The sequence below is a fragment of the Mytilus californianus genome, unplaced genomic scaffold (genome assembly GCF_021869535.1).
Source record: "Mytilus californianus isolate M0D057914Y unplaced genomic scaffold, xbMytCali1.0.p SCAF_4, whole genome shotgun sequence".
In the NCBI taxonomy this organism is placed as follows: domain Eukaryota; kingdom Metazoa; phylum Mollusca; class Bivalvia; order Mytilida; family Mytilidae; genus Mytilus; species Mytilus californianus.
The window spans coordinates 57,617,223-57,642,794 of record NW_026262690.1 but is presented as its reverse complement, the minus strand read 5'-3'; the positions used below and the strand labels follow the sequence as shown (position 1 = coordinate 57,642,794).

Sequence of the window (25,572 nt, the reverse complement as noted above, 5' to 3'; positions counted from 1 at the left end):
TCCAAAACTATTTTTTTCATGAAAAAACAATTTGCAATACAAAACAACTTAAAATAGAATTATTACATTAGCCAAATTCTTTCATTTGTGTACTTTCTACATAAATTTATTGTTGATAACATATAAATATACATTGAAATTGCTATTAAAGAAAAAAACAAAATCTAAATCTATATTTCAAGTTATCGCCAAAGCCGCTTTCCGATTTCAGACCATTAGAAAATTTGTCTTTAAACAATGAAAAATTCTAATATCATCACTATTTGCTATGCACTATTCTGAGTGCACAATTTTCTATTTTTATAATCAAATTAATTTGATGGACAAATGTATTTCACGGGCTTTATCAATTATCACTTTGTCAGGAAATATTTTAAGCTCCTTTTCTGTTCCGAAATACAGGATATGCTTCCTCTCTGTGTATTAATTTTGCTGACAATAGTTGCAAGCAACTGAACTGTAAATCACTTTAAAGTTGAAATATCGGACAACAGCGAATGATGATTTTTCACAAAAGCTGAAATTTGTTTCACAAACGCTGCTGAAATTACTCTTGCAAGTGTTGGGCATGTCGATTCATTAACGTTGACTCTTTTCCAGCAGTAACTAACAGGTCAATCTCTCTAGTCCAGTCGTGGTTTGTGCAATTAAGGAAAAACGATATCTTCTTCACCCTAAAATATAAATTTTAATATCTTGCAAAATGTATCATCAAATTTACCTCTAACACAACGAAAATGCTTAAATAATGCGAAATGTTTGGAATATGGAAAGAAACCAGATAATGTATCTAGCAATTTGCATATCTAATACATTTGGTGGAGGTTTTTCTGCACTTGGTAGACGGACATTTCATTATCTCTTTTCTTTCAGAGCTCTTCCAAATCATTAAAATATGACGACCCAGGGAATAAATTGTTGATGTTTAGAATGTGTTGCTAGTTACTATTGCCTTGTCGGCATGAAAATTACCCCCCAAAAAATAACAGAACACTGCAAAGTATATGTTTTTTTTACAATAGTTTGCCACGTTTTTAAAATATTCTATTGAATCTAAATTTCTTGAAAAAGAATAATTGATTTCAGGAGGGGAGGTGAAAAAAAAATTATAAAACAACAAAATATACATAATTGATTTGAATAAAGCTGAAATGACAGCAAATATCCTACATAGATAATATTTCTATTCAAATAATACATACCTCGAACCCTTAAATCGTCATTTCTCTGTAGACCCTACATTGTTTAAAGTTGGTGCAACTTTATCTACCAGCAACATCTGTCCACTGAGCTGTCCACAAACAAAAATTCAGATACATGAGGAGACTTTCTTGCTTCAAGACGGTTCACATTTTCTTCATTATGAGTTAGAGCTTGTTTCGGCCTTTGCGTTTAATTTCTAATACTGTGGATTCATTTTTATTCGTGGTATACCAATTTTCGTGGGTTTCGTGGGTCACAGCGAACCACGAATTTAAGAATTCACCGAAGAATAATCCCGAGAAATGTGTATGGATTCGGATGTTTATTTCCGGTTATGTTATGCAGTTCTAGTATAGTGTTGACTAGCGATAAACATTGTAACATAACACGTGTTTTTATAGAAAGAAGATACAAGTATTTTGATTAAATCAATAATAAAAATATCGAATATCAGTGATAATTTACTTTTTAAAATTGATTAAAACTGTTGCAAGTTGTCAATTATCGTGTCATAGTTTGGTTTACTGGTGAATAAAAATCAATAGGACTAAATAAAGGCAACAGTAGTATACCGCTGTTCGAAACTCATAAATCGATAGAGATAAAAACAAATCCGAGTTACAAACTAAAACTGAGGGAAACGCATCAAATTAAAGAGGAGAACAACGACACAACAAAAACACAACATTAAAATGTAACACACACAGAAACGAACTATAATATAACAATGGCCATTTTCCTGACTTGGTACAGGACATTTTAAGAAAAAAATGGTGGGTTGAACCTGGTTTTGTGGCATGCCATCCCTCCCGCTTTTATGGCAACGTCAAACACAACACCAAAACGACAACATCACATGACAGGACCACAATACAAATAAATGAGTACAAATACTAAGTACGGGGATATTGCCCGTAGGTAATATTGTTTATGACAGGAACATTTATTTTCACACCTTTTACTTACACCCCAGTTCTATTGTTATACTTCATAGTTTCTATTTCTGAAACAAGTGTAAATTGAATAGATCTATTGTTACGAATAACAATGGATTTTGACCACAGGATGTGACGAGCGGGATTTTTGGAAACCCTGCTTCTACATCCCGCAAACAAAGTCCATTGTTATTCGTAACAATGGAAATTGATTATGAACATAAGAAATTACTAATAGTGTTCACTACAAATTGTTTCATGATATTAAAAAAAAAAACATTTTTTGAAATTCCAATAAGTATCTATATGGTATACAAAAATAATCCTTTAAATACTTTTTTGCTTGAAGGTAATTTTTTTTTATCCCAGTCATATGTCTCTATTCTAAAGCATTCATCTTTAAAAAAAGAAAATGGGATTCTAACTCCCGGACCCCCTCCCCCGGTTACCCAGTGGCCGATCTGAGGTTGGGGGTTCCGCTGGTTGGACCCGACTTTTATTTAAAAGATCAATGCATTTGAATGGTTGGACCCCCTCCCCTTTTTTTTTCTCTTTCCGGCTGGATCAGCCCCTGATTGTCCCTAAAAAAAGGGAGTTCCTCAATTTTAAATATTGTATGTTGAGCGTGTCTTGTAGTCGGGTTTCTAATGCAGACACACCTATTCCTTAGTATGTTCGAATATGAATGTTTGTTTATTCTCGATATGAGGGAGGGGGGCTTTTGTTTTTTATAAAATCGTAAGATATAAAATACAGTTATGATTACCTTTATTAGACTGATACTGTCAGGTAAGTACTTTGGGTTATAATATTGCCTTTATCTTTAGTCTCTTCTACCAAATCCAACGCTTGCCACAAAATGTCGCCCGTCTTATAACCGTCCATATTGACAACTGTATACCAGGAGCATGATGTATTTTTTTTGTTTGTGCCGGTAATAAGAATACACGAAACATTCAACCTTGACCTGCTGATCCATATTAGCACATGGATTTAACGGGAATATACAAAACAACTTGACATTTGTAAAATATACTCACTTGTCAAAGTTTGAACGAAGATACCAAAGAAAGGTTACTAGTGGGGTTTCATGTAACAAAAAATATTCTTATAAATCATGGTTTGATATTATCAATAAATATGCTATCGTTTTTTTTTTTTTTCATTTAATAATCAATGTTAACAAATATAGGGTTTAGAATGGGGTGTAAGTTAGTTATACAACTCGGGATACGGTGTGTCTGGATAAGAAGTCCAGACACCTATCCCTCGGTGTATAACTATTACTTATATGACTGTTTATTATATCATGATTAGGGAAATGAGCTTTCAATCATAGAGTTTTGAATGTCTTATATAATTCCGACAAGAATTTATAAATTGTAAAAGAAACAAATAATTAGCTGTCTCTGTCCATTATTGTATAGAAGTTTTCAATGAACACTTTAACCTAGAATGACCAAGCGAGGATTTTGACAATTCAAAACTTTTTCAATGAATTCCTTCTTTTTTGTTTGTTTTATTATTGATCAAACCAAGGAGGTTATATGATCTCCTAAATCAAAAAGAAATCCACGAATTACGTATCTGAATTTTTTTTTTTGTAATCAGCGATCCACGAATTTACTTATACGTCTATCCACGAAAATTGATACCCACGAAAATAAATGAATCCACAGTATTGCTTCGTTGATGATCTAATCATAACTGCGTAGTTGCAAAAACTTCGTTCCCGTGAAAACTAAGAGTTATAGATATTTCAAATTTTATCAAAGTCTCTTCTGTGGATTTAAGCCAGCTGTCTGACGGGCTTCAAAGTCGACAAGATAAGAGGTAAATGCATTAAAGTTCTGTGGTACATTCTAATGTACAATGGGTAAATGTCTGGTTGAAAACTAATCTTGTCTTTGATGTGCCGCATAAGCATCCCTATTAAGTAAGACAGTCCTTGCGAGACCCATGACACAAGATATTTATGCATTTCATTGGCTATTTTCTATTAAAATCCAGACCAGCTAGTAACTTTTATCAATTTACGTGTCTGAAAACGAATTTGTGTAAAATATTTTTGTTTGATTTTAATTACTGAAAATTTAAATAAACTGAACTCTAGAACAGAGCTTTGTTAAATATTTGCAATTCTTATAATATCACAAAACTTGCAGATTTTTGTATTTCTTTAGGTGGAATGTCTGGAAAAAAAGAGGGGGGAGGGGGTTACTTGACGTCCGACACTTAATCTACAATTTCATGTTCAACGTAACTAAACAATTTTATTACTGAAATAGTTAAAGATATCAATTATGACTATGTAATAAAATTGAGAATGGAAATAGGGAATGTGTCAAAGAGACAACAAACCGACCAAAGAGCAGAAGACAGCCCCTAAACAAAAATATACTAGTTCAGTGAAAATGGACTTCACACTAATTCTGAAACATAAATGAACTAAAATTAAAAAAAAACATACAAGACTAACAAAGGCCAGAGGCTCCTGACTTGGGACAGGCGCAAAAATGCGGCGGAGTTAAACATGTTTTGGGAGATCTCAACCCTCCCCTATACCTCTAGCCAATGTAGAATAAACAAACACACAACAATATATGTAAACGTTTTTTTGAATATCGAACACTAGTTCCCAACTGAATCTCTAAATATATCCGTTTGGAATATTTTTTCCCCATATTGACAGCTATCTGTTCATAGGACCTCAGTTTTATGTAGACGTGGCAATCCATCACTTTTATCCAATCAACAGTCTTTCGTGATAATCATTGGCGTGCGGTTGTAGTTGAAACAATGTAATTTATATTATGACATTGTAATAGTTTTAGGACACAGTTACATCAACATCAAAATGTAATGTACTTTAATGTAGAAGATGTGGACTACTGGTTCAAAATAAAATTGATTTCGAAAAGTTGCTTTGTAACCACTGTCATGATATTGGGTGTAAAGGAAAAGAGAGGCGAAATATACCAAAAGGATATCTAAACTCATAATTCGAAAAAAAAGCTCACAAAAAAGAAAATGACCAAATTACAAACAACGGTATACAACACACTCCATTAAAAATCGAAAGACTAAACCCCACCAAAAAACGGGGGTGATCTCATGTGCTCTGGAAGGTAAGCAGGTCCTGCTCCACATGTGACACCCGTAGAGTTGCTCATGTAAGAACAAATACCGTGAAAAGTCTAGGTAAGTACGGTAACATTCGGGGAAAAGAAAAAGTTGCGATGTTGGAGTATAATTGTATTCTGGCTTCCATGCATTATATTTAAGTCATCACATTCATATAACACGCATACACAGATACTATTACAAGTAATTTTGAGTTATCTGATTATAACTTCACATGAAATTCTTCATTCATTAGCAATTCATGGATTGCATTGGAAAAATGAAACATGTACATATAAAACAACGGTTGACATCGGTTGAAGAACTTTTATGGTAGCGAATATAACTTTATTCACCATTTATTTATATTTCCAAAAATTCTGCATTGATTGACAACATATTTGTTACGTGTTTTTCAACAGACTGTCGGAATTCCAATGGGAACCAATTGTGCCCCTCTTCTTGTCGACTTGTTTCTTTATTATTATGAGGCTGACTTCATACAGGAACTTCTTAGGAAGAAAGATAAGAAGTTAGCAATATCCTTTAACTCTACGTTCCGTTATATTGATGATGTTCTTTCAGTAAATAATACAAAATTTGGTGACTATGTTGAACGAATCTATCCCATCGAACTATAGATAAAGGATACTACAGATACAGTTAAGTCTGCCTCATATCTTGACTTACATCTAGAAATTGACAATGAGGGTCGGTTGAAAACAAAACTTTACGACAAAAGAGATGATTTCAGCTTCCCAATTGTGAACTTTCCATTTCTATGTAGCAACATTCCAGCAGCACCTGTATACGGAGTATATATCTCCCAATTGATACGATATTCCCGGGCTTGTGTTTCCTAACATGATTTCCTTGATAGAGGATTGCTGCTCACAAGGAAGCTATTAAACCAAGAGTTCCAAATGGTGAAGTTGAAATCGTCCCTTCGTAAATTTTACGGACGCCATCACGAGTTGGTTGACCGTTATGGAATAACCGTTTCACAGATGATATCGGATATGTTCCTTATGTCGTTACTACAATACCCTCCCTTTTCACGAATGTGACTTACCGAATTAGACTATTTACCGGATTTGTAATAACATAAGAACACGACGGGTGCCACATGTGGAGCAGGATCTGCTTACCCTTCCGGAGCACCTGAGATCACCCCCAGTTTTTGGTGGGGTTCGTGTTGCTTAGTCTTTGGTTTTCTATGTTGTGTCATCTGTACTTTTATTTGTCTGTTTGTCTTTTTAATTTTGGCCATGGCGTTGTCAGTTTGTTTTCGATCTATGAGTTTGACTGTCCCTCTGGTATCTTTCGTCCCTCTTTTATCGAACTGTTTGAAAGAAATTGGTTATTCTATGAGATAAAATGCATATAGCATTTTGTTAAATAAAAAGACAATGTGTAGATACCATCACAGAATGCTGTAAAGACCGTTCGATTTGTATAAAATGAGAGGCGGCAGATATAAAAGGGACAATCAAAATTTTAAAGTTGAAGAAAAACTTAACAATACCATGGCAAATTTATACAAAAAGAATAACAAAAAGATAAACAACAGATTGTAAAACACTATATAGAAAACTAACATAATCATTTATTTGCTGTTTCAATTATGTTTATCCCAAATCTCATTAATCTACACTTCACGTAAATTAAAAATGCAATCAATACAACATTCAACTGTTTACCTGCAGTATAATCTTTTGGGCTATCACAAAATTCTGTAATGTTCTCGTTATTTGGGTCATATAAGCAGTGGTACTTATCTGCAGTTCCATTACATACACTATCAGCTCTTATTTTCCAGTGTGGTCTTTCTGGACATTCTAGACTATAGTTGGCCAGTCCGACATCACAGTATACCTAATTAGAATAAGTTGAAACAAATAGTTAAAAAAAACATTGACATGCAACAAGATTCCGACATTAATATTTATAATATTTCACTGAAAGAGTATTTCGAGCTGGATGTGAACGTCTACAATGGACTGCATGACCTGGAAATATGATCATCTTACTACTGAAGTTGGTCCCTCGTTGACACTAACGCCAACTAATCGTTACGCCAGTAAAAAGTCTTACTATAGTAATCTACTACTGCTTTAATCACAAATAAAATTATATGGAATTCAAAATAATTATAATGTAAACATACCAGACATACAAATACTGCACAGACCGCAATATCTGTCACTTTCATATCTATTTACCTTGAAGAAAAAATATGTGAAACGGTTAAACGCTTATACAAAAATTAAAAGAGCCAGATCCAAATTGAGAAAACAAAATTCAAATAATAGTGCTTCAAAATCTCATACATCAATATTTGTTTATAATTATACTTCTTCTACTTCTTCTTCAAACAAATAAAGTGATAAGCTTAAACTGACAGTAATCAACTTGGTGAAATTTCGGATTTACATGTTTCGCATTTCGTATATCTGCAACATTTGTTTTTCGTTGTATTGGTTTGTGTTTTATCGTAGATCAGTCAGTGAGTGAGAGAGAGAGAGAGAGAGAGGGAGAGAGAGAGAGAGAGAGAGAGAGAGAGGATTGACATTGGAAGTTCGGATGAATTTTACTAGTTCAAATCATCATGGATTGACCACAATTTCCCCTCCAACATTGTATAGTGATTTGGAATAAAGATATACATTACATATAAGAAGAAGATAACAAAGTAACACAATATGATTAGAAAGTTCATTTTATTTACTGCTGCTCGAGTCGAGCAAGTGAAGTCTATAAAAAAAATGTGAAATCAGTACCTTTCAACTTCGAAGCTTAGTTTGTGTAAGAAGTATGTAAAATATTCAATCGATTTGTATTCCTTCTTCTATTACTAGTTTAATCCTGTATTTTTAAGTCTTTATGGAGAAGAAACTACTTGTTTACTTTTAATTACCTGATGTAATTTAAATATCAAGTCATTACTTTGACGCCATTATATAAAGATCAAAACAGGAAGTTTGTATTTTTTTTTATTTCAATGCATATATTTACCAAATAAGATAATACTATAAACATTTTCTTATCTAACGTAGTACTTACTGCTTATTTTAAACTCGAATAACTATTGAATTGTCATATCTAATCCTTTACTATTCTTGTTCACGTTTGTTTGTATCAAAATAAATAAAATATCGGACAAGTAACAGCTTGTCAAAAAATTTACGATTAAAATAGTAAACCGAAATATAGATCTATATATGACGTAATACCAGTACAAGGATAATATTTGAACATATTCGTGTTTAAGGAAATAGTAAGAAACCCCTACTTGTGCGAATTTTTCCTTGATATAATTTTTTGATATGTGCGATATAAAAATAAAATCAGTTCAAAAAATGTTACGTCTATTTATAGTAAATCCGATAAAGCAGGGTTTTTTCTATATCTGAAATACAATATTCTAAATTATTATAGTTATCTTTCCTTACTTAAACTAGAAGAATATTGAAGATAAAAAAGATATGTAAATATTTATATCTTTAAGTCATCTGACCAAAGACACACATCGTTGGGAACTAATAATACCTAATAAATCGGAAGAGAAAAAAACTCAAAGGTAAATTCAAAGAGCGGGAAGTCCATAAAACCTGACAAAATCAATCAGATCGGCCACATCAACGAATGAAAGTTTTCCAGACTTGCTATAGGCATTTTCCGAAGAAAATGGTGGGTAAAACCTGGTTCTTCAGCTAGCTAATCCTCCCACTTGGAAACACAGACCACATACATACAATAGAAAACGAAAGACGGAGCAACATGAACCCCACCAAAAACCTGGGATTATCTCGGGTGTTCCGGAAGGGTAAGCAGATCCTGCTTCACATGTGGCACCCGTCGTGTTGCTCATGTAAGTACAAACCGAGTGATAAGTCTTATTCGGTAGATCACATTCAAGGAAAAGAGAACGGGATCGTGGTTCCAACAATTCGAACATATCCGTCTTCATCTGTAAAACATATATTCCATAACGGCCAACCAACTCGTGATTACATCCCGCCATTGTGTTATTGTGCTATGGTCATTTTTTGTATTCTTGTCTTTCATTTTTGATTATGTGCTTTGTCTATATGCCATTTTGTTTTTCTTTGTTGACATATTTTTTTGTTATTATATCTGTTTGTTTTGTTTACACATTGTTGTCAATATAATGGAATTTTATGCGACTGTCATACAAGTGAGAGGTTAAGCTAGTTATAAAACCAGGTTTAATCCACCATTTTCTACATAAGGAAATGCCTGTACCAAGGTCCAAGTCAGGAGCTTTTGATTTTGACATTTGATAAGGGACTTTCCGTTTTGAACTTTCTTTGGAGTTCGGTGTTTTTGTTATGTTACTTAACCACTTGGAACACTTGGTTTAATAGCTTCCTTGTGAGCAGCAACCCTCTATCAAGGAAATCTTGATAGGAAATACAAGCCATGTAATGCTAAAATATATTGAATAGAAATTTAGTACATGGCAATAGCATCAAAAGTTAATGATTGAGTTTGAGTCTGTCCCGCTTCAGCAATTTCATTGGAAGGTATGGACCTTCGACACAGAAAATTGCTTATAAAACTATGTGCTTTCTGCACTTTTTCTGCAATGCCTGATAAATTGATTTAATATTTGATATACAATTAAGTCATACAAACGTACAGGACGAGTTTGATTTTTGTTCCGCTTAAGTAATTTCAGTGGAAGATATGGGTATAGAATATTGTTAAGGTTTTCAACACTTTTTATGTTATTCCCGAATAGTAAATAGAATATTTTGTGAATATTCATATCACAAGAACTTTGAGTTTTGTTCAGCTTTCAGAGGAAGCTATGTGCTATGGACATTGCTTGAAATTATGTATTTTCGCACTTTTTTTGTAAAGGTGTTTAAATTGATAACAAATTTGGTTTCTTGAAATATCATAAGAAGTTACAATTAGAATTTGAAAGTATACTGGTTGAATGATTATTGCATAATTTGCTGCCCTAGAATGCGAAAAACTGCTATGAAAAAGTTTGGTACAATATTTATTGTAAATTATGACTAAGTATCTTAAGTTTTTTTTTACCTTTTTAGTGATTTATGAGATTTGAACATCGATCAACTACTATTGTCTCTAATTTAACTTATATTTAGTGTAAAGTTTTATCTTAAGACTTAACAGATTAAGAGGTTTTTTTTCGTCGAACATTGTTTTCGATATTTGTGGCCCTTTTGCATAGTAATTTTATAAAAAAAGGGTATGGGGCTTTCTAGGGGATGTTGAAAATATAAACAAATATTCTGACCAGATTTAAGATTAGTGGAAGTTCACAATCACGTTAACAGCTACAATTCCCAATTTGAATTGTAACACCTGACCTTCTCAAGGGAAAGCTTGTTCCTCGTCGAATATTCCTTCCGGTAGAAGACATTATATTGCATATGCAATGACCTCAGAATACTTGTTTAGAAAATTATTTTGGTTTTTACGTTCTTGGTGGGGTTTGCGTTGCTCAGTCTTTATTTTTCCATGGACTGGTTTGTGGACTTGTCCTTCTTCGTCTTTCGTTTTGTGTCATTGCGTTGTCAGTTGACCGTGACTTAGGAGTTTTGAATGTCCCCTTGGTATCTTTTTACCTTTTTAATTTAAGTTTAGTACAATTGGTATTTCCTATTTTTGTACAAAGCCAAAATGTAAAGTCAGATGATGGCTTAAGCACTTTATTATAATCAATATGGTATTACAAAATCAATGATTGTACTTATAACAACAATTTAAAAAGATTTAGCAACATTAATGATATAAAAAAAATATGAATAACAATATTTCAATAAACTTCTAAGATTGAATGAATTTTACTTAAAGGATGCTATAAACATAAAACGATGTAAAAAAAAAAAGAAAGCAAGTTTATATATCAATTTTTTCTCTCCAAATCTTTACTTTATTTTACACTTATATTTATTTTCTAAGTACTATTTGAGCATGTTAACAAAGGAGGCCATCACAATTTTACACTTACTACAATTCACACAATCTTTTCCATGCTATTGCGCACCTCCTATTTTTCTTATCAGAATAATTATTTGGGCTTTCCTTACCAAAGCATGATATTGGTTTATTTTTGAGGAAGCCGTTTTGTATCAGTAACTTCTAAACCCCTCATTACAATGTTGTTTAATATGAGTGGGTCTTTAGTGCCAATTTTGTGTTTGAAGAAAGTCACATGATAAATAGTAAAAAAAGAGAAGTTGCGGAAACAATGTGGGTACTCCCAAATAAAGAAATGGCAAAGTATATGCTTTGGTAAGGAAAATTCAAACCAAAACACAAAATAGGAGATGCACAATGGCATTAAATGATTAAGATTTTTTTCATTAAATTATGATTACAGATTTAGGAAAAGAAGTGGATACAAATGTCATCTAAAAATAAACCCCAAGAATCATTCAGATGAAGAAATGAAATAGAAGGTTCAAAAGTACATCATGTGAGTGATATTCTGTGAAAGTCAAAATCATATCAAGCTGTTTATAAACAGTTGCGGTTACGAAAGTTGCACTGAATGACGAAAGAACGGACGGACGGAGGAACAAACAGATCGTTTCTTCCATCGCCATAAAATCCCGAAAGAAAGCGGTGTATAATGAAAGACTTTGCTTTTCTATTGAAAACAATTGCTTAGGTCGCATCTAAGACAATGCTTTGTCATATTTGAAACTAAGGTTCCAATTTCTCTGCTGATGCATCTTGGTTGGTTTGATTTGATTCTACTTTTGATATTTTTTTTGGCTGTAAAACATTTACATTATTTATACATGCTTTACTATCAAAACTTTTTCCTCGAAGTATTTCTGATAGAGACTGAAAAAGAAAACTAATCTGCTAAGGGTGGAAACGTTAAATACGGTTACCACATCAGTGCGTCGGTATGAATAAAATAACTGTACAATAAACTTAATCAATAGACAATTTTCTATAACCAATAAAAGATATAATAATATATAAGAGATACCCATGCTTCAATCGCCTTGATAAAAGCAGCAACTAAAGTTTAAGTTCCATTTCATTGTAGGGTTTGTATGTCGCTCCTGGCTGGCTGGCAAGGTCCAAGAATACCACCCGCCCTATAACCAGTGACTCAATATGACGTTTGCAATAATTGTAATTCAATTGAACAACTACCAAATGGTCGGTAAAATTGTTGTGTTTATGGTACATTTTTCTTCGCTATTGCTACAAGACTACTGGACAGATATGTATTCCATTCCATTGTTATACACTTCACAATGTGTTTCCGTGAACAGATGTTTACCCCAGGCATAAATAACCTTCTAAAGATTCGACATAACTTTTTTTTCTTTTTCTATATTCAATTCTCTTTAACTTCGTCATTGATTCGGCTATTAAACTGTTTTGATTTGAGTGGAAAAAATCGTCTAACGTACTTAATTAAAAGACAGGTATCCCTGGTGATTTTTTTATATGTATGTTGCTCTAACATCTCGTTTCAATTGCCATTTTTCTTTGAACGTTTCCTGGATAAAAAATTTATATGATATGACGGGTGTCAGCAATTTCTTTACACTTAGTGTTAGGCGATAAAATCTCACTGGGGTATTTCTTTGACAGTTCGTACTTCCTAGATTTGTAATTATTCCATACATTGAACAATTTTAAAATTGAGTGTTTTCTGTCAAATGTTTGTTTGGTTTAGTTTTTTATACTCTTTTGTTTGTGTGTGTGTGGGGGGGGGTCTTTACCAGCCTTTCAACAAGCAACAAATTAAACACCTCATAAGTAAAATAAATTAATTATTTCAATATTACTTGATAAAAACATCGAACATTTTATTTAGGATAACATAGTATTAAATACATAAACATGAGATGTGATTAACATATAAAGCATCTTTCAAAATGCAGATGATGTCTTGTTATGTCAAGTTAAAAAAAAGTACTGTAAAGTGAGCTGAAAACTGAATCTGCATTTAAAACGACCTGAAAATATTTTGGTTTATATAAATATAAAACCAAGGACGCTGTTGCTGCTTCAGTCACACTTCGGTTTTACACCCATAACTTTTAGAAAATCTGAAGAAAAATAAAATATCATATTAGATTGATTTTAAAGACTAAAACTTAATCATTGATATCGAAATATTTATACGGTTTTAAATCAACTGTGAGGTGATATTAAACATAATGTCGTATCACAGAGATAGCTGACTTAAGCATAAGCTAATTGCATCATTTGATTCATAATATTGTAATTGACCATTAAACATTAACGGTACCAATTTTATTGCATCAGACGCCCATGAAAACAATGTCTACGAAAGTTTCAATATTGACTTTATTTTTGGTAAAGGGTCGTTTAAGTGACAAAATTATGCGACAATACGTAATATGCTTTCAAAATCACCTTTAATTTGACAGAGTTGAAACAAGATGTCGGTTCGTCATCAATTAGGCAACAACCCAACAACACAATAAAATAAACGACACATACAGTTTAACATGCGGTTTTAATTAAAAGGCAAAAGTATATATATTTATATATATACTTCGAATGCGATTTAGCCAAACAATGTTCAATACAATGTTTAATATGTTTTTGTTGAGCCTGCGACTTTTGTCGCAGATAGTTCGACATAGGGATAGAGAACCAGCGGCGGCGGCGGCCACGGCGGCGTTAACTAACTACTTAAAAGCTTAATATTTCCGAAGGTAGAAGATTTGGATGCTTCATACTTTGTATATAGATGCCTTATGATATGAAGTTTCCGTCTGTCATATGTCCTTTGTCCTTAACCTCATTTTTATGGTTCTGTGAATACTCGAAAAAAGTTTTTGTAATGTTAATTTCTCTCTTATTATGAGTGATAGGATAACTATATTTGGTATGTGCATACCTTGCACAATCCTCATGCCTGTCAGACAGTTTTCACTTGACCTCGACCTCATTTCATGGTTCAGTGAACAAGGTTAAGTTTTCGTGGTCAATTCCATATCTCAGATACTATAAGCAGTAGGTCTACTATATTTGGTGTATGGAATGATTGTAAGGAGTACATGTCCAACTGGCAGGTGTCATCTCACCTTGACCTCATTTTCATGGTTCAGTGTTTAAAGTTAAGTTTTTTTTGTGTTTTGGTCTATTTTTCTAATACTGTATGCAATAGGTCAGCTATATTTGGTGTATGGAAATATTTTATGATATACATTTCAGTCTGGCAGGTTTTATTTGACCTTGACCTCATTTTCACGATTCATTGCTCAATGTTAATTTTTTGTGTTTTGGTCTGTTTTTCTATAAGCAATAGGTTAACTATGTTTGGTGTATGGAATGTTTATATGTCTGTCTGGCTGGTATCATCTGACCTTGACCTCATTTTCAAGCGTCCGAAGCATCCTTCTGAATTTACCTTCACCTCGAATGCTCAAACCTAAACATTTTAAAGCCGGGGATGAATAAAAATTCAAAAAATATATATAATGATAATTTATAATTCATACTTTTTTGGAAATAATATTGATTCACTATTTGCATCTGAAATAAACACATTTAGCGTGGCGTCCATTTCGCTGAATTAGTATACATTACTGTTTAGGGGCCCGCCACCAGGTGCGATATTTTATCGCTGCGTTGAAGACCCATTTGTGGTCTCGGACTGTTTTCTGCTCTTTGGTCGGGTTGTTCTCTCTTTGACATATTCCCCGTTTCCATTCACTATTCTATTCTCTCAATTCATTCACATCAATTTGTTTCAAATTTACACTTCTAGATATCTAACAGCCCTATTGATACAGCCGCTTTCTGTTAATTGACTGTTACCAGTAATAAGATATTTCAAACACTAAGTTCTTTTACGCAAATCACAGATGACCTATGTCAGATTTGCAACACCTGTTAGAGAATTTTTTTGTTTTCATTGTCCCTCAATTTTATCATTAATTTTGTTTTCAAGTTATTTTGATTCATGCGCTTATAAAAAGTTTGGTGTAGTAAATTATAAGCTTTGTAACTTTGATGAGTACTGCTGATTGACCTTTTGTCTACGATTGTATCACAACCCTAGTAGTCAGAACTCCTGTGCTGACATGAAATATCATTGATAACGTAAATTATTTTTTTATAAAAACTTAAAAATCATTCGAAACACATTGTGTTCATGATATACGGATGGCATTACATGTAGCAGGGTGCTCATTACACAAAAATGCTCCAACAGAGTTATGAGGGGAAAACGACTGAAATCGACACTGCATAACATTTTGGGTCACCACCACAAATTGGTTGACCCATACGATATGTATGTGTCTCAACTCAATAGTAACTTGTTTTCATAGTCTTAGAATTTTAAGTACCGGAATACTCGTCTAATCTGTAATGTTACCAATTGAGATATTTTGACCAGGTGCGGATTCGCGTGGCAGCAGTAGACGTTTACCCTGTCGACACACTAAGGTCAAGCGATTCCCTTAGTTTTTGTTTGTAACCTTGATTGGTCTACATAATAGATTTATGAGATTTAAACATCGATTAACTACTGTTGCCTAAACTGAGAAAGATTTTTTTACCCCAGACATAGATGACATTAGCTAGATTTGGCACAATTTTTGTAATTAGGATTCAACGGTCGTAAACATTACAATTTTAAATTTAAAACTTAACGTTTGGTTTTTTTTTATTATTTTTTTTAATATTGTTTTATTTTGTTTGGTCTCAAATCAAAGGTTTTGGCGAGAAATAACGCTCTGTCAACATTACACCAATGGGCTTTTGGCTTGATATCGTGTAAAAGAGAGGCGAAAGATACCAAAGGGACATTCAAACTCAGTTATTGCTTACATCAACTTCATTTGAACTTTGGTGGATAGTTGTTTCATTGGCAATCATACCACATCTCCTTATTTTTATATTATAAGTCGAAAATAAACTGACAACGCCATGGCTAAAAAATAAAAAGACCAACGAACAAAAAGACAAACAGACAAACAACAGTACACAAAAAACAACATAAAAAACTAAAGACTGATCAACACGAACCCCACCAAAAACTGGGGATGATCTCAGGTGTAACCAATTTCTTTTATATTGAAAGTGCATGACCTTGTATCGTTTATTTTTTTGATAGTATAAATAAGCTTTCCAGTTTTAACAACCTCGTTAATTTTCTTTTTATTTCATTTCAAAAAGAAGAACCGTATTTTTTCAACATATGCATGATCGAGTTCGAAAGTCTAATTGTAAACAAATGCTTTGTTGTGAAAAAATATCGATTTGATTACATAAATAATTTGAATTGAAATTGTATGATAAAAACATCGTACTTTTCTATTTTTATTAAACCAATTACGCGTTTTATAAACCTTGCCCTTTTAGAGTTTAGTTGGACAAAGCTAAAATAGTAAATGACACTCAATATATATATATAAACCGATTTCATTGCGATTCGTTTTACTGAAATAGTCTCCTTTAAAAATAATACTGCAGCAACAAACAAGGGGCAAAACGTTCTATCTATAGACCAATAACAGCGACCGGGAATCGACCGTTATAGCTTTGTACAAAAAAACAGACTGCTTAAGAATCTGTACGTTTTGGATGTTAGTTAAGCTTCAGCGAAAGATATCATACCTTCGTATCTGATTTTACCATCTCCATCAGTTCTGGTTTGGTTTATAAAATCTTGAACTTCTTCGTCAGACAATTTATCACCAAATTTTCTCATCAGATACCATATTTCTACAGCACTCACATATTCTCTGTCCTTAAAAATTATATTTATAGCGTCCCTTATTTCATCTTCATTGTCGATTTCGTTTATTTTTCTTGACATTACTGTCAGGAATTCCGGGAATTCTATCACACCATTTCCTTCAAATATATGTTTCAATAAGTACGAGTATGTAACTGCACAATTCATAATTACCTATATTTTATATTGACAAAACGGAGTTCGTCATACATTTTAATTAAATTATCAAGGTATAGGTATTCAAAGGGGACTTCAATTTTAAAGGTGCATACCTCCTTCAATTAACACACAAAAACATTTAATAGGTATATATAGGTAGAAAAAAAATCCACTCCTGAAGTATCCTTATGGGGTCTAAAGAGGTCTGATTTTATAAAATTAAAAACGAACTCAAACTAGTAAATAATTTCCCCAAATATCGTTTTTTCAACAAAGGAAGCCAAAATCATATGCAAGACATTTATTTGTATTCTGGTTTTTTATTATTATTTGGTCATAAATTGTTATCTGCACGCCTGATTTTCTGAAAAAAAATACCAAAGACTGGTCGGCTAAGAGTCAGAAGATGCATGTTTCGGGTTGGTTGACATATTTACCCTACGTACTGTAGAAAAAAGGGAGATACCAAGGGAAAAATTTAAAACTATAAGTAAAAGAAAGACAGACAACACAATGGCAAAAGAAAAAAAACAGACAAAAATCAGTCCAGAAACATTATATAGAAAACTAAAGTATCGTTTTCGTCTTTTGAAGGGACTTGGCGTAATCTGTATTTTTTCGACGCGATTTTCTGTCGTCTTTTGATAAATGTATCTTCTTTCATTTTTGACCCGATTTAAGCAAACTGTAGTTGAAGTTGCAGCTTCTCATTTTTTGAAATCATTTGCTTGATGGTGATTTGTATTTTAAATTTCAATTATAGTTCTTTAGAGGCCGGTCTTATAAATTGTGTTTTCTCTATGATTGTGTTTGTAAAGGTGGTGTTTTTGCATCCATGAAACCATTTTTTAAAAACAAAACCAACGTTTTCAAAAATGAATTCACTTTAAAAAATAATACGATATAACCATCGCAGCCTTACGGTGATAAAGTTGGAATGTTTACTTTTTTTTGAGTACTTGAGGGTTATATTCCTACCATATTTATACATTTTAAGTTTACTATTGATTTGATCTAAGGATTCCTGATTAAAATTAATTTAAAACAGCAAATTAGCTTATTTGACGAAATAAGATAAATTAATCTTCAAATACAACATGTACGTGTCGGCAAGAAAGGCGAGACGCTCTTACCAGGATCATTCACATTATGCAATTAAAAGAAAATTTTAGTAATTTTCCCCAAGATCTTTGTTTTGAACAAAGGAAGCCTAACTCATCGATTGAAAGACATTTATTCTTTTTAATTTTTTTTAATGATGTCATAACTCGTTCTCTCAACGCTTGATTTTCTGAAATAAAGACCAGAGACAAACTATGATAATTGATATTCAAAGACTACATGTACAGTGCGGCAAGAAATACGAGATCATTCACAATCCTCAATGAAGGATATATGTAAAGATATCTTATAAGTTTAGTGTTATCATATTTTTATATTAATATGCCTGCTCAAATAAAAGAGTATTGTAATGGCTTTGTATGTCAGTCCATAATTAGATGACTGATAGATCACGTGCAAAATAAAATATCTGTTATTTAGTGAAAGAGCACGCAGTATAGAGCGCCGGTATTTTTTTTTTTTTTTTTTTTGACAAATGCGTGTAGATATTTTGTGTCAACGATCAATACGCAATTTCCCCATTTTAGACGTAGTGATAAACCACACTAACCTTCAGCGTCTATTTCATTTATAATATCCTGTACTTCCCCGTTAGACGGATTCAGTCCTAATGCCCTCATTACTGTGCCTAGCTGGTTGGTAGATATGGTTCCATTTTCATCATAGTCGAACATACTGTAAGTCTTATGGAATTCTAGAAAATCAAGTGGAGAAGCATAACTGTTAACCAACTTATATTTCTGATTTATTTTCACGAATAGAAAAAAATATAACTCAAATATAAATACTAGTAGCCAAACCTGGATAAAGTTTCATAAGAATACACGAGCAAACATAGAAAATCGCCGCGAAGTCGGCTGAAAATGACTATAGCTTACAATACGGTATTGGTTTTGCTCATTGTTGATTCTAATCATCAAATAATCAAATAGACCATGCTTATAATTTTGAACGCCAGACGTGCACTTCGTCTACTAAAACTCAGGGACGCTCGAATCAAAACAATTTGAAGGCCAAACCAACGAAGTTTAAGTTGAGTTCAACGTCATTTGGACTCTGGTGGATGGTTGTCTGATTTGCAATCATACCACATATCTTTATTCTTACATTAAACGCGAAAATTAGTTTCCGCGAAGAATAGTTGGTTTACAGTATTACAATTGAACATCTATCAAATTTTTGTCTTTTGTCTAGCTTTATTTAGACATCACTTTTTTCTAGAAAATAATTGGTAGTAGATAAATCAAACACAAAGAAAAGGATGTTGATTTCACCAAAATATAATAGACATCGTCCTAAAAAAAACTAAAGCTTTGGGCTATACAGAGTTATGAAAACATCAAGTGATAGCATGTACTCATAAAAGCCGAAGCCAGTTTTATTCCGTTACGGTTAAGATGAAATATGAAAAAGAATGTGTACCCCTAATTGAAATACGTCAACGTATACGACTCATCAGATAAAGATCAACCGAATCGGTATGAAGACCGTAAAATATTTTATGTGATAATATCATTTAAGTCTGAAAGTACCCTGATGTAACAGTTGATAAATTGCTTGACGAATTATTTTTTTGTTTTTATTTTCCAAAACCAAACATGAAAGCTTTCTTTCTCCAATCTGTTCGTAAAAACGATATATATAACAGTATTTAAAAAAAAATACCTTTGAATTTACCATAGGCGGGTGAAGAGTAAATTGTGAAAAGGGAAAAAGTGTAATAATGACGGGGGTCAACTAAAGGAGCTGGATCTTCCTAACCTTCCAGAGCACAGGCGATCAACCCCAAGTAACTTCTTGTCAAAATACATCAAAATTCCTGCTTTTATAATTCTTTTATTTCTATATTTTCTTTTTTCGTTTATGCAGTCCGCAAGGAAGCGAATAATCATTCTCATTTTACCATGTAAATGAAAAAAGGGAAGAACATACCATAGGAGCAATCAACTACCATAAGTCATCACCATGGTCAACAAACTGTCCACAAAACAAGACTAAAAATCTAAGGATTTAGCCAAACGAGTACCAACGAACAAAACGTAAGTGAACGCAATTGTTCCTGGAGGGTAAGCAGCTTCTGTTCTACTAGTAACACCCGTGCGAATAGAAATTATAATCTGTTGAAAATGTTATTCGATTTCATGTTTAAACTATCTAGGAATCAGAGGACTTTGTCAAAAACATAGACGTCACTAGATGTGGTCAATAATGATACTAGTTTCTACTATTAATTCAGACAATTTTTCAGGTAACAGTGTTTGATTCATTAATTAGCAAAGAGTATATAAAAGTGGTTCAATTAAAAGCATATCTATCATCCTGCTCCATTATCTTTTTATACTAGGCCAGTGGTCGTTATAGGAAATAACGGATCAGAGTGCATGTGAGCCTTATCTTTAATCAAATTAAACTGTAATCTATGTCCCGAAATAAAATTTGATAGATAATTCCTTACAATGGTTATAGGCTATATAGCATTTACAACCCTAAAAAAGAAGCATTCACTTCTTATAATTACATGTATATGCTAAAACTATGAAATGACGAATTATATATCAAGTTTTTCGTGTGTTTTCCTATGCATTGTAGCCTAGTGACGTTATCATGGGAAGCACGTGCAGTCATGAACGTTGCATTTTATTGAGAAATACATTTTGATTTAAGAATGCCTCACGATTTTTATTAACCAATCAATAGTACTGATTCTTATGAAACATACATGTACTGCAATTATTGATATTTAAACTAGAGGCTCTAAAGAGCCTGTGTCGCTCACCTTGGTCTATGTGCATATTAAACAAAGGACACAGGTGGATTCATGACAAAATTGTGTTTTGGTGATGGTGATGTGTTTGTAGATCTTACTTTACTGAACATTCTTGATGCTTACAATTATCTCTATCTATAATGAACTTGGCCCTGTAGTTTCAGTGGAAATTATTTTGTAAAAATTTACAAAATTTATGAAAATTGTTAAAAATTTATTATAAAGGGCAATAACTCCTTAAGGGGTCAATTGACCATTTTGGTCATGTGACTTATTTGTAGGTCTTACTTTGCTGTACATTATTGCTCTTTACAGTTTATCTCTATCTATAATAATATTCAAGATAATAACCAAAAGCTGAAAAAATTTCTAAAAATTACCAATTCAGGGGCGGCAACCCAATAACGGGTTGCCTGAATGGTCTGAAAATTTAAGGGAAGATAGATCTTGACCTAATGAACAATTTTGCTTTGAAAGATTTGCTAGAAATGCTTTGGGTTTAGATATATGAGCCAAAAACTGCATTTTACCCTATGTACTATTATTAGCCATGTCGGCCATCTTGGTTTGAGGGCGGGGTCATCAAACACAATTTTTAAACTACATACCCTAATGATGATTGTTTACAACTTTAGTTAAATTCATCTTAGTAGTTTCAGAGGAGAAGATTTTTGTAAAAGATAACAAAAATTTACGAAAAATTGTTAAAAATTGACTATAAAAGAGCAATAACTCCTTAAGAGGTCAACTGACCATTTTGGTCATGTTGACTTATTTGTAGAACTTACCTTGCTGAACATTATTGCTGTTTCTAGTTTATCTCTATCTATAATAATATTCAAGATAATAACCAAATAAGGCAAAATTTCCTTAAAATTACTAATTCAGGGGCAGCAACCTAACAACGGGTTGTCCGATTCATCTGAAAATTTCAGGGCAGATAGATCTTGAGCTAATAAACATTTTTACCCTGTCAGATTTGCTCTCAATGCTTTGGTTTCAGAGATATAAGCCAAAATCTACATTTTATCCCTATGTTCTATTTTTAGCCATGGCGGCCATCTTGGTTAGTTGGCCGGGTCACCGGACACATTTTTTAAACTAGATACCCTAATGATGATATTGGCCAAGTTTGGTTAAATTTGGCCCAGTAGTTTCAGAGGAGAAGATTTTTGTAAAAGTTTACGAACGACGGACGACGGACGACGGACGCTGGACGACGGACGACGGACGCCAAGTGATGAGAAAAGCTCACTTGGCCCTTTGGGCCAGGTGAGCTAAAAAGGCAGGCTCCTTATAATACGAAACCTTTTATTTCTTCATCTGTGAGTGGTTGATGTTCATCCTGTAACAGTGCATAGACACATGAAAATCAATTTAATGAGTAAGGAACGCTTGTCTTTTTCTTACTATTTGAGGTTCGTTTATAGCAATATTTTTTTTGAGGACCAAAACACATAAAGTTAGCCTAAAAGTACCTTGACAAAAAATATATACCTAAAAAAGCTGAAAAGAACTTTTAGTTAGCTTCCATCATGTTGAAGCCGTGAATAATTTGGAAAACTTATGAGGACACGCAACGCTGTACAAATAAATTAGAAATAAACGTCATCGTTGTAACAATAAAATAAAAATCAATTGCTGTGCAAACAAGAAAAGAAGTTTCAATTTATAAACATTTATGGTATTTGGATTTTTTTTCTCACTTAAATCCATATTTTTTTTACAACAAAAGCTCTCTTACAAAAGTGGAGTTCTATAAACATCTACTGGAACTTTTATTCGACCTGCCAATGTCCATGAATACAAAGATAAGCTGGGTTTATAAATTAAGGCGACAGCAGTTTATCAATGTTCAAATCTCGTAAATCGATTAGGTAGAGACAAATCAGGGTAACAAACAGAAACTGAGGAAATCAGATAAACTCCAAATGGAAGCGAGACCGGATGTGTCGATATGTAAGCGTCTCCTGCTATGCATATTCGAATTCATACTCAAGTCAAAAGGTCACAATCGGTAAAATTACTGATCAGACGCCTATTTTTGGTATCTTAAGACCTAAGACATCGAAAACATGTCGCTAGTGAGTTAAGACACCGACACATCGTATCAGTCAACCAATTCGTGATAGTGAATGTAAAACTATTTTAGTCGTTCTTCCTCATAACTCTGTTGGAGCAGTGTTTGTATAAGGAGCACACCCCTGTTATATGCTTCTAATTAAGCATGCATGAAATTCAAATGATAATGCATGTAAAAAACGATATTTATTTATACATGACAACTGATTTAACTAAAAATATAACAAAAATGATAAATATATAAAACGAATTCCAACAAAGGTCGAAAAATAAATATTTTTGAATTCCTTGTTAAATCTATTGGTTTTTTTTCTTATTTAAATCGGCATAGTTAGAATTTAATATTGGTTCTAATTCCAAATAAGTAAACAAGTTTGGGAAGCAAAAAAAATTATCAATAGTAATTTAGCAGTGTTAAACAAGCAAATAATTTGGCGTTTACGATAGATCTTTATAGTATTTGATAAAGTAGTCCATAGTATTTAGTCACTGGCATCGATTTAGAACAAGGGGAGGTTTAGAACTTGACATCTTGTATAGATGTGTATTGGTAATTTTTCTCATTGGACTGCTGACTGTCTAATTAATCCACACCTAACATCTCCCTTTATTCATACCCGTCTATTGTTGAAGGCAGTTATGTTGACATCCAATAGTTTGTGTATAGATTTTGTCAGTGATGTGTGCCTCACACTTTCTTTAATTTAAATATGTTATTAGTTCGTCATTTAAACTCTTCTGCGAGTATTACAAAAGGTTCAAAATGATATTTAATCGTAGTTGATAACGCCCAACGTTATATCCAAAAACACATCATCAATCATTATCATTTTTGGTCAGAATCAAACATGTCGAAATTTTGCTAATCCCCCTTGTTTTGCTTTTCTCGAAATGCCCCCCTTTAAACTTGAACCACTTGGTTCGATATTTAATAATTTTAACCAACTCGTGTGCTTGTCTGATAAGATAAACAGTTATTTACAAGTGATTGAGTTTCAGCGATTGTTTGCTGCATAAGATGCCATTAACCATAGACCTGTTTCGATTTGTCGGAGCAGAGATCGCGGATTTTCTGATAGGACCAAAGAGCTAACAGAGGCTTGCTTCCTCTTCGTACAGAAAGTTCAAACATGTAAATACGTGTATTATTGTGCAATAACCTCCTTTTGTTATCGTCGGATTTAAATACAAAAAAAAGATAAAAATTTTATATGTTGTGCCTTCAGCTTATGTTGAAAATCAACTTTCCTGGCGTGAAAAGCGGCTCCGCTTACATTACGGCTGCGTATAGCAATACTGAGCATTATGCTACAGGTCTCGCGCATCAGTCCTCGTTGAATGTTTTTTTTTATAAGTTTGGTATTTTTTGCAGAGGTTTTATAATTGTTTATATGATGAAGATGAATAAATCTATATGCAGAATTGCAATACGGCGGTGTATACATATTGCAACATTCATATTAACTAAAAGTTATTTTTTCAATAGCTGGGACAACAACAAAAAATGAGATTCTATTTTCACGCATTTTTAAAAATATATACATATAACTGTAATCTAATTTTTATACGCAGAAATGTGTAACGAACATCAAAACAATGTTACAATGTAAACACTTTTTTCATTGAATGTTATTTCTTGTTCACTGGTATCGTATTTCACTTGTGCATGGTTTGGGAATAGTGCTCAGACAAATATTAACAATATTCAAACATCATGTGTTTTGTGTACTGTTGTTTGTCTTGTGGTTTCTCGTTATTTGGCATGACATTATCAGTCTGTTTTCTACTTATGAGTTTGAATATCCATTTGGTATCTTTTCCTCTCTTTTGATGTATATCATGTTTCCTCAAAAACTAAAAAAAATGATAATTCATTATAGCCAACTTACCATTTTGACTAATAAATCCTTTTCAACATTACTACGACCTTACACTTCGAAACTTGAGACTCACTGTCTTTCAATTTGGATGATTTTAAATGTGCATGGTATTCAAATTAACAATATAAAAACTGTTCCGTTTTGATGAGCTAAGTGAAAATGATACTTATGAATTATAAATTTAGAAAATGATTAGTGGTTCTATTGAATGACAAACGTCCCTCACTTTTCGCTATGATTTCTATAAATATTTAAAATGTCATGTAATATTTTGAATGGATATGTAAATGATATACGTTTTCCTTGGTAATTTTATCGCATGATAGTATTCAGAATTCCGTGGTTAAATGGCCAACTAACATATCTGTTATGTCTATCATTCTTCTAATACCAATATATATATATTTTACCTGTCACTGACTGAAAAGAGAAAATATATCAAAAGTGTTTAATTGACTATCCAGTCATTTCAACTAATAATACTATGCGTATAGATGGTGGAATAAATGAGTTTGATAATAAATACAAGGTCAACAATAATTGTAATCT

At 32.7% G+C, this 25,572-nt stretch overlaps 2 protein-coding genes across 3 annotated transcripts in view; both read right to left on the bottom strand.

The window, feature by feature from the left end:
* Window positions 1–8,432, bottom strand: part of LOC127698470 (uncharacterized) — a 35,888-nt gene extending 27,456 nt beyond the window's left edge. Inside the window, exons 1-3 of one of the 2 annotated variants that reach the window (XM_052201947.1) lie at window positions 8,325–8,432; window positions 7,429–7,483; window positions 6,962–7,136 (exon numbers count right to left, since the gene is read on the bottom strand). In XM_052201947.1, coding sequence (XP_052057907.1) covers window positions 6,962–7,136; window positions 7,429–7,473 — 220 coding nt within the window. In that variant the 5' untranslated portion in view covers window positions 7,474–7,483; window positions 8,325–8,432. Of the gene's footprint in view, window positions 1–6,961; window positions 7,137–7,428; window positions 7,484–8,178; window positions 8,219–8,324 lie in introns of those variants that run through there. The other variant, XM_052201948.1, reaches the window with a different exon arrangement.
* A 2,523-nt stretch (window positions 8,433–10,955) lies between these two features.
* On the bottom strand, window positions 10,956–25,190 carry LOC127698511 (neo-calmodulin-like). Its single transcript, XM_052202023.1, has 5 exons — window positions 25,033–25,190; window positions 22,370–22,406; window positions 18,845–18,988; window positions 16,893–17,132; window positions 10,956–13,342 (listed from the first exon to the last, which is right to left on the bottom strand). The coding sequence occupies exons 1-5, from the start codon at window positions 25,033–25,035 to the stop codon at window positions 13,302–13,304; spliced, it is 465 nt and encodes a 154-aa protein (XP_052057983.1). The 5' UTR covers window positions 25,036–25,190; the 3' UTR covers window positions 10,956–13,301.
* Between the last annotated feature and the right edge of the window lie 382 nt (window positions 25,191–25,572).